The sequence below is a fragment of the Scardinius erythrophthalmus genome, assembly GCF_964197995.2.
Source record: "Scardinius erythrophthalmus genome assembly, chromosome: 25".
Lineage (NCBI taxonomy): Eukaryota > Metazoa > Chordata > Actinopteri > Cypriniformes > Leuciscidae > Scardinius > Scardinius erythrophthalmus.
The window spans coordinates 25,804,761-25,815,814 of NC_138245.1; the positions used below are offsets into that span (position 1 = coordinate 25,804,761).

General features: G+C 36.2%; 1 protein-coding gene across 1 annotated transcript; it reads right to left on the bottom strand.

Annotated features, from left to right (window-relative positions):
* Positions 1-995: 995 nt before the first annotated feature.
* On the bottom strand, positions 996-10,838 carry lims1 (LIM and senescent cell antigen-like domains 1). Its single transcript, XM_081357562.1, has 10 exons — positions 10,672-10,838; positions 7,875-8,034; positions 7,348-7,414; positions 7,142-7,262; positions 6,438-6,587; positions 6,208-6,358; positions 4,918-5,010; positions 4,765-4,813; positions 4,526-4,601; positions 996-2,294 (listed from the first exon to the last, which is right to left on the bottom strand). Exons 1-10 carry the CDS (start codon positions 10,698-10,700, stop codon positions 2,180-2,182), a joined length of 1,011 nt encoding a protein of 336 aa, XP_081213688.1. The 5' UTR covers positions 10,701-10,838; the 3' UTR covers positions 996-2,179.
* Between the last annotated feature and the right edge of the window lie 216 nt (positions 10,839-11,054).

Genomic DNA, 11,054 nt, shown 5'->3' on the forward strand with positions numbered 1-11,054 from the left:
GCGAGTCTGTTCAGTGATATTGAGAAGTTGTTCATTCAATCCAACCCACCCAATAGTATCCAGAACTCTTATTGTGTTGCTTCTCTTTTCTCCAAATCTTTTGAACAATTGATCCATGTTGCACCTCAGCTTTAACTCTAAAGGGAAACTAGAGGAAGAGACAGAGTATTTAAAATGTTTCATGAGGACTGAAGGTCTCTTTTCAAACGAAATGCAACTTTTATAGAAGACTTTCATCTGTAAATTTCAGGTCCTGTGTAACAGCGCCACCTGTTGACATTTTCCTAAAGAACACTGTATATTACATGCATCACATTCAAAGAATAATTCACCTAAAGGTGACAAATTAGTCATTGTCCATGTTAAGCAAGTTACTTCAACACTATGAACAACACAAAGATAGAGATGAAACTGCTCTTAATTCTTTCAAATAAATAATATAAAATTGCATAAATTATTCTCGAACTGACCTAACATTTTAACATTTGACGTTAAAATTTGATGTTAAATCCTAAAATGTTTTCAAAAGGAAGTTCTGTAGTCTAAACAGTATTTAATGCAATTGCATCAGACGTAACTGTAATTAAATTACAAAAAAATTAAGAGTAATCCCCACTTTACTTTACAACTTTTTCTAATTCATTACTGAGTAATGCATAACACCCATCACTGGTCATCATTTAGCCCTTGTCATTCCAAATCCAAACTCATTCTCATTTGATTATTCTGTATTAAATAATGTTTTGGTCCCTCTTTCCTTGCAGTTCAGATAATCCGATTGCATGCGAGTCTAATGAACTATTTTTATGGTTGTTTTACAATTTTAAAACCCCCTTATAATTGTTTTTGCATTTTATTGGACTGCAAGATACCAATATTTTATGGATCGTTGAATGTAAATGCATCTGAAGGCTGATTAAATACATAGATCTGTTAGTTTTGCAAACTTCTATAACAGATTAAAAACTACAATACAAAAAAAAAAAGACATCAGAAATAGTGCATACTTTATTAATATATTTTTAGATTTCGTACAGAACAGTGAAATTTATTTAAAAGCTGCCAACAAGCATATTAATACATATTTTGCCAAAATGCGTCATTCTGTGAATGCAGGCTGTGATGAATTCATAAACTAGTTTTGCTATGGGTCTAAATATTGCTGTAAAGTAAAATGAAATGTCTGACTGTAATAAAAGGGCATTTAAAAAAAAATAACAGCACATACTGTAGTTAAATGCACAATAAACACACAAAATATAATGTATAGAGTAGAAATGTAGTGAGTTTTTTTTTTTTAATGTCTTTCATACTTAAAAATAGATGATGAAATCAACCGTTACAAGGACAGTCAAATCACATTTAAGTTCAAAAGCAATTGCTGTCTATGTAAATAACAAAACACGAGGGGTGAGTTCATTATATTTGAAGAGTTAAAAGCATTTTTTCTCCAGAAAAATAAGGCAGGCGTGTCATAAAACTAAACGTATAAAACGAAATGAAAAAGACAAGGATGTTATGATGCACGACAGTCAACAGTTCATAAACCTCTAAGAAGAAATACAAGTGGTGTCTTTTATTGCATATTTCGAGAACACAGCCAGGGCTTTAATAAAGCAAGATCATTTAAGTAGAGAAGGAGATTACACAGCCTGAGCACTTTGTTCATTCGAGCGAAGAGTTTGGTTTAGAGGTTGTCGTGTTCCTCCGGACTCATTACATCATGCATTAACTTTTGATCCCCTGTCTGACAGAAATATGTGAGGCTTGAGCATACATTAAATATCAAATACAACTCTTAGATCAATAGATCAAAGTCGGACCCAGGGTCAGACACAGGAAGGGTTTCAGCCTTGAGAAAAAGTTCTGTGGCATTGCATACGAGCCGAGGAAACAAATGTCAAAACATGCTCTGAACAGTGTGACTACAACTAGCATTATCTTCATAAACATGCAAGTACATATATATCAATAAACAATATAAAAGTATTTGGTTTTGGTTGCATTGTGTTAAGAAACAAGAACAATCTGTCGGAACGAGACCAAAGAAAATCTGCTGGCCACTTTCCATCATAGAACGATAACGAAGACACAAGTGAAAACTAATCCCAAATGAAATGCGGTCCAGATTTTGTTTGGTCTCCATTCATTCTTAAAGCACCAAAGATGGCGAGGAGATCTACTTGCGGCCCAAGGTCTCTGCAAGCTTCTTGAGTCTCTTCTTCAGCTCCAGAGGAAACTTCTCGTAACATTTCTTACACACTGGCTTCATGTCGAACTCCACAAACTTGTTCCTAAAAACACAAATCTTGCTTTTAGGAATGTGCTTTCTAACACGTTTAGGCCAGACACATATGTTATGCAAGTATGCAACCCATTTAATTTACTTACTGTGTGCTCTTTATGTGTTTTTTAGTGTTAACTAAAACTATTCAAAATAATAATTCCAAATATTAAACCATTTAATAGAATATAAACAATACTATTATATAGTACAATAATAAATAACACTGTTATATACATGATATAGTGTTTCAGCAGTTGCATAAATTCATTTGCATTATATGTGCGTATTTTCAGTAAAAACTTTGAGGACAATGGGTCTATGAATGACCAAAAAAATGGGAAAAAAAAACATCAATATGATGATGATTGTCAAAAATATGATAATGCTGAACTGACAAATGAACACTGGAAAACAGGGATGCACAGGCATTCAAATTCTGGCTGACACTGATAATTATTTTGATGTTATGGCTAATAACCAATAAATATGAAAATTTATTTAAAAAAAATGAATCAATTAAAAAATAAAAAATTAATAAAACAATACAAACATTGCAACAATTGATGTTAGGCATCACATTATAGAATGAAACAAACAGAATAAAGGCCTGTTCACACCGGGACGAATTTCATGCGCGATATTCGCCGACGTTTAACGTCTCGTGACTAAACAAAGGGCGCCAATTTGAGTGTGCACACCGGCGCGAAAAACGGCAGAAGAGTTTTTGTTTTGTTTGTTTGTGGTCCCGCTTCGGATGCCACGATGCCATCAAGCGGGATCTCTGGTCGTAATCAGTCCTTCACTAACCAATCAGTGTTCATTAGCAGAATGCTAGCGTGTTATGGGCAACAACAACTCAACCTGTAAGAAATCGAAAGGACATAAGTACTCGTTCATTCAACTTTCGACCTAAAACCCATGTTGAACTTGCAAAATCTACAATCAAATCTGAGATTTCTCAACGGCAATCGGGTGAAAGAGACAAATTTAGCTGTCTAGCCCCATAGACTCCCATTCATTTTGCACTCATGGTGATCGCCCCCAGTGGAACTCTGGTGGTACTACAACCAAAATTCGGTACAACAGGGAGTGGGCAGGCTCTCCGTGGACGGGCTCTGCTGCCGGGAAGAAATAAGACGAGGAAGATGCAAGGCAAGATGATTGTAGAGCTGCTGGTCTCGTTGGTGTCGGAACATAAAGAACTATATGACAAACGCGACAGAAAAACTTCAAAAATCTTGATAAAAGAGAACTGTTATGGAGTGGTTTCTGTTTTACATTAAGCGCCATCTAATGTCAGGGAATGAATTTGCATGTTCACTCGGCTCATCGTCAGCGAAAATCGCTTGGGTGTAAACACAAAAAACGCGTTGAAAAACGCTGGCGAATAACGCGCGCCGAAATTCGTCCAGGTGTGTAGGGCCCTTAAAGCTGAAGTTACATTACATTCCAGTGTTTATTAAATGATTAATATTTTTAAAGTTTAGATGAGCAGCGGTATATGACAGTATAGGTAGATTTTCCATCTAAATTAGGGTGAAAAATTTTAAATATGCATGCACAATTAAATATCCAATACTGACAGATGCTCTTCAGAAAAATAGTATCAGCCGATATCTGACATGTCCATCCCTACAGGAAAACATTTTTGAAAGGAATACATAAAAGCCACAAAAAAACGGTTGAGGTTGAAAAAACTAACCAATGATAAAGAACGAGTGAAGCAGATGAGCATGAAGAAGGAAAAAGAGAGAAAAGGGTTACAGACAGACGGCGATGGCTTTCTTTCGGCGTTCGCGAGAGTCGCGTTCACGTTTCGCCAAGCGCCGTTTCAGCTCTTCCGGCAGGCGTTCGTAACACTGTTTACACACTGGCTTCAGGTCCACCTCCACAAATCTGTCCCTGCAGGGCCACCGTCAGGGACGAAAGAGGAGAAACAAGCGAAAAGGAAGGGAAATTGGATGGAAAATTGGGTTTGAAGTGGGAGAGAAGAAGAGAAATAGAATGTGGGAGCATTTTGAGAGCGGAGGAGAGAATTGAAGGGGACAGAAGTAGAGAATACAAGAGTTAGCAGGACAGAAAGGTTAGTTATGATCCTAACTTCACAGCACCCGGGAGACCCAATTTAAAGACACTTCTGAACAAATTTAAACAGAGCTAGCGAAAAGCCACAAACAGAAAAAGGAAAGTGGGGTAGATTGTGATATTGGATGAGTATGTGTGTGTAAAATCACTTACTTGAGAGTGAGCTTGGTGTTACAGGTCGAGCACGAGAAGCAATTCACACACCAAGCCTTGTTCAGAGCCGACACCACTGAGAGAAAACACAAAAGCATCTTACCAACTCGCAACAGCAGTTCCCGAAGCCATAACTATTGCACTACAAGGCATTATTAGTTTTTGCTATTATATAAATACTGAAGCTTTAAAGGTTGAGAACTAAATGTCAATATCATGTTCAAGTAAACAGCAATTACCGTCTCCTTCGATCACACGGTTGCAATGGTAACAGACATCACCAAAGAGCTGCACAACAGACATAACAGTTTCATTATCCATAAGGTTTATAAATAATAGATTTTTGGGGGGGAACAAAAGAGGCTTTGAAAGAGGAGTCAGGCCTGCGTTACCTGGTTGTAGTGAGTCTCGCAGTAAGCAAGACCTTTTCTCTCGTAATGACGGTGTCCCAGGAAAGGCTTCTCGCATTTGGCACAGACAAAATGCTGCAAACACACACAAATATACAAGCTGTCAGTGTGAAGCTCAAATGTAAACTACCATTCAAAAGTTTGAGGTAAGATTTTCGCTTAAGTCTTATGCTCACCAATGCTGAATTTATTTCATTTAATAAAATATACATATAAATATAAGTCATATAAAACAGTAATACTGTAAAATATTTTTTGCAATACATTTTTTAAAGCTGAATTTTCAGCATCATTTCTCCAGTCTTCAGTTTCGCATGATCCTTCAGAAATCCTTTTTGAAACATTTGGAACATTATAGATGTCACTTTTGATCAATTTAGCACATCCTTGCTGAATAAAAGTATTAAAAAATCCTACTGACCCCTAACTGTTGAACAGTAGTGTATGATAAAGGAAGAGATCTAAAGTGACAAATTCAGTGTCGAATCACACAGCGGACACCTCATGCACACGCACATTGAAAAAAAGATTGGTATAATATTGTCTTAATTGGTAAAAATTAAATAGATATTATTCAATTAAGTATAGGGTTGTCACAATTTCAACATTTCAGGAGTCAAAAATAATATGCTAATCGTTTTTTAATATGCTAAACACACTCCTTTAAATAAACAATTAAAACTGAATTAAAACATATTAAAATTAAATATGACAACAACATGAAGCCTACATTTTCGCTATTTTTTCAAGCAATTATTAACAAATTACAAGCAATATAACAAATTAAACAAACAGAACAAAGAAATAGAACAAATGAAATGAAAGCAGCTTGAAGCTAATTAGTCTTGAAGTATTTCCAGAAACTGAAATATCACTAATAAAATATTAAAAAAAATGTACTACATGACTATTATATCAAATACATTAATATTGATCTGATGCCCTTTGCAGTTTGACTGTGTGCTTCTCCTTTTCTACTATATCATTGTTTGATTTATTACAAATATCATATGTGGCAGGCAAGAAAGGCCTCATGGACACCCGATATCCCATGCCCAGATCCGCTTACATACATCTAAGACATTACTTGTGATGTTTGCACTGATACCTAGTCAAGGCTGGCATTTTGACCCGAAGCAGTTTTCTGTTTTATTTTGTTTATTAACTAGCATCCGTGATTAAAAACATATTCAGCTATATGAATTGTACTAGAAATTTGTCACTGTGTTGAACATTTTATTTGCTTAAAATAAAAAAAGAAAGCACACGAACCTCGACGTGCCACTGTTTGCCCATGGCATTGACCACACGGCCCTCGATTGGACGCCTGCACGCTCCACAGATCGGCACACCCATCTTATCATGGCAGGGGAGGCAGTAGAGTTCACCTTTCAGCTCGCGAGCATCCGCAGTCAGCTCCTTACTGTAAAACACACAACCTCCAAATCACATCACTTTCAGTAAATGGACACAGCAGAGGAGTCGCTTGCTGCCGTACTGACCCGCAGTTGCTGCAGTTGAAGTGATCGGGATGGTAGGGGTCATTTTTGAAAATAAGGGGGTTTTCCTCAATGATGGCGTGACACTTCTGACAGATGTACTTCCCGAGGCCCCGAGCTTTCTCGCGGTTATGACACGGACGGCAAAGATGGCTGGAAAACACAGACATGCACATCAGCCAATCAGAACACATGGATCGCAACTTTCTGTTTATTTCTATTTCCATGCATCAATTTGGCCCCATACACAATCAGCTGAGCTAAAGAACATCTCAAAGGGATGGTAGGACTAAAAAACGTGTATTAAAGAAACAGAACTGCTCATGAGAATAAAGATATTTCATTAAAGGATTAGTTCACTTCAAAATAAATCCTGTCATCATTTACTCCGCCTCAATTTGTCTCAAACCTGTATGAATTTCTTTCTTCTGCTGAACACCAAAGATATTTTGAAGAATTTCGGTAACAGTTGATGGACCCCATTGACTTCCATTGAAGTCAACGGGGTCCATCAACTGTCTGGTTACCGACATTCTTCAAAAGTAATGAGTAAATGATGACAATTTTCATTTCGAAGTGAACTACTCTTTTAATGAAATCATAATTTCATCAGTGGGCTGATACTAGACCAGTTTTCACATGAAACTGAACGTATGGAGCCTGTCAATCACATGCTCACAGTCATCCCTCATTGGCTATAAACTCACCGGCCGGCGTTCTTGACGAATCCAACATCGGCGAGCACGGCTTGGCAGATATCACAGCAGAAACAGTCAGGGTGCCAGCTGTTATTCATGGCCTTAATCACACGCCCAATTATAAATTCTCCTGTGGGAATATGAGGGACACAATTCACAATTAGCACAGTCAATAACATCACCTGTTCGAGTGTTTATGCATGTGCGTCTCTTACCACATTGGTGACAACAGGGAGCAAACAACATCTGGAAATCATGCTCACAGTATTTCCTTCCCTCAAACTATGGACAAAAGAGAGAAAAAATTCAACATAACACATCGGCTCCGGTGGGAATATGTCTCAAAGTCAATCAATTGCCAATTCTGAATTCAACTTGTAGACAAAACATACTGTAACTTCAAGATCTCAACACTTCACCCAGTCCAAAAAAAAAATATGAATAAATTTAAAACTTAAGGATCAGAGAGAGGGTGGGAAAAAACTTATTTCACATATATATATATATATTTTTTTTTTTTTATAACAAATATTTAATATTAGATTTTATATCTGTTTTTTCAAAAAAAAAATTTTTATAAAACAAACATTATACAACAAATCTAACATTTTAATTCGACCTCCAGGACTTTCTTTAATTTAATAAAAAAAATGAAAAACAAAACAAAAGAAATGTAGGATATCACCGCTTTAACCAGCAGGCTTCAAGATTAAATGCTACTTGACAGGTTTAATGGAAGTACCTCGTAAAAGAGTCCTTCAGGAAACTGCTGGAAGCACTGGGCGCAGACGAAGCACTGTTCGTGATACAGCTCGCCATTGCTGTTGACAATTTTCTCCGCCGGGGCAAAGCCGCTTTTACACCGTTCGCACGAGGCGTTTGCCAGGGCATTGGCCATGTTGCTGTTAGAAACAGATCAATGTCAGGAGAAACAATCAGCAGCGTCTATGAACAGCTTTGATTTATCTATGGTAACAAACAAATGTATATGCAAGAATCACACTACTAACAAATGTTTGGTGTCACAAACATGGGGGTTTAAAGATATTTCGACTTTTATTCAGCAAGAACGCATTAAATTGATCAAAGTGACAGAATAGATGTTTATAATGTTACAAAAGATTTCTATTCTGAATGCTGAAAAAAAAATTATAAAAAAAATATTAATTTTCCACAAAAATATTAAGCAGCATTTCAACATAATAATAAGAAATGCTTCTTGAGCTGCAAATCAGCATATTAGAATGATTTCTGAAGGATCATGTGACAATGAAGACTGGAGTAATGATGCTGAGAATTCAGCTTTGCATCACGGGAATAAATTACATTTTTAAATATATTCAAATATCAAGTGTTATTTTAAATTGTAAACATTTTTCACTATATTACTGTTTTTGATCAAATAAATGCATCCTTAGTGAGCACAAGAAACTGGAACTGGCATTAGCTGATAAATGCTGGCATTTCATTTCCTCAATTTTGCATGTGTCTTTAATATTATTAAATTGTGTCACATCTGTATCAGTATCATATCGTCATTTGCTATCCTGCTCTCGAGAGTGATTCAAGATGATGTTTCTCTAAACAAAAGTCCCATGATGTAGTCTTGTCTGGCACTTTGCGAGATATTAAGTTACACCGTTTAGGAGCGACCGGGCAAGACTTCAACCAATGTTTACATCACACAAACAGAATTAGCCTGTCGTGGCCTGTGGTCACTCTGCCAGACAAGATCCCAAATGACTCAGTGATTCCCTGCACAGACATCTCTCCTCTGACATCACAGGTCATGTGGCTATTAGAGGATGGATCGTCTTTACAACTTCCCCACACTCCCTTCGCAGCGTTAAAGCAGACTGACTATTCCAAGGACACATTCCCTAATATGGTGATTTGAAAAGAAAAGATCTGCTTGTGTACCAACACACTGTAGATGTAAAAATAGATCAGTCGTGTGTTTAAGAGATGGAGACTGTTTTATGTCAGGTCTTATCGTATGCAAGAGCTCACAGAACAACAGTGGAGGTCTCACACTACTGTGTGAGGAAGCTGGAGCTGTGCCATCTGTGTGTGTGTGTGCGCGTGTGTGTGTTCTGGAAGTATGACAACACATTCCCAGCTTATTCCAACATGCATTTAGGAAGAATATACTGTGTCGCATAAAAAGTTTCAAAAAGAAATGTTTTGGGTAACATTTTGCATTAAGGTTTTATTAACAGCATTTGTTAATCTTAGTCAATGGTAATTTCAACATTTACTAATGCATTTTTAAAATAAAATATGTATTTTTAAAATGAGTTAATGTACTGCATGTGGCCTAACATGAACAAACAATGAGCAAAGATAATACATGCCTCAAAAAAATATATTGTTCATTGTTAGTTTATGTTTACGAATACTGTAAAGTGTTACCATTTTATTCAACTTCTCTCTCCAATTGTAATTAGTTTTCTTATTATTATTATTAGAAAAGTGCTGTAAGTATTTCACTAGTGTTCTTAGACCTAGAAATAAATCTCTTATGCTCAATCAAGGCTGTGGTTATTTGATCAAAAATACAGTAAAAACAGTAATATTGTGAAATATTATTACATGTAAAATAACTCGCGATCCTTCTTATTCTAATACGCTGAATTTGCTGCTTAAGAAACATTTCTTATTATTATCAAGGTTGAAAACAGTTTTGCTGCTCAATATCTTTATGGAAAAGATATTCTTTTTTTATTCTTTGATGAATATAAAGTTAAAAGAACAGCATTTATTTGAAATATATATCTTTTGCAACATTACAAATATCTTTAAATTGAATGTGTAAATAATTCCATCCCTTAACACTGTTAAGACATGATAATTGTCAGTTTTTAAGGCGCTCAGGAGCATCTCAGGAAGCAGATTACATCCATGTTTTCCCAAAAGATCTAATAGTCTATGGGAGCATCCAGATCAGGAATGTTTGGGAATTTGGGTCTCCAGAAAAGCAAAACGTCAAAAGCACAGACTACACAAAACATCTGAGACAGCATTTGAAGGATAAGGAGCACATAGCAACGTTCCAGAAATACTATGAAATTTATCAAATAATTAAATTATGAATAAATTCATGTTATTTGTTAACTTATATTTATCTAAGTAACAGTTAGGCTATTATATAGACCGTTAACTGCAGTATGGCAGTGCTTGTCTAAACATTTGCGGTGTGTTGAATGTCTTTCCAGCTCTCTCTCTCTCTCTGTGTGTGTGTGTGTGTGTGTGTGTGTGTGTGTGTGTGTGTCCCAGAAAAACTCAACTAGGGAGGCTAATTAGCTTAGCATCCGCCCTTATATAGCAACCCATGCCATTTTAGTTATTCTCTCTATATAAAACAAAGATTTAACACTTAATGTTACAGTTTAACAGTAATTTAAGAGATAGAGTGGAACACAAGAAAGAAGAAAAGTAATAAAGTAAACAATAAAACTGTAGATATCAGCTGCATCTCTGGCTAGAGAGGAAGATTTATCTATAACATATTTAATAAAAATCTATTTCAAACATCGTACCTGCCCGTCATCTCTGCCACCCCCAGCATCCCCTACAGCACGACTTATCCTGAGAGACGATTCAGATTTTATTCGACAACATAAACGCCCCTCAGATCTGTTGCTTTTCCACTTTTTCTCTTCACTCGAAGATAAAGATGTTTTCCTGAAAAACAGACTATCCACTCAGCTTGCTTTTCCGGGTTAGATCACGTGCTGCTCGGCTAGACTTCTGATTGGATGATTTTGGGGGGCAATAACATAACATAACATAACGTAACATAACATAAGTTTTTCTTCAGAAATAATCAAGCGTACGAAGTATGATAAATACATTATATTTTATCTAACGGTCACTCAGAAATAGTTATTTTGTGAAGTTTTCCTCTATAAAATGCACATAT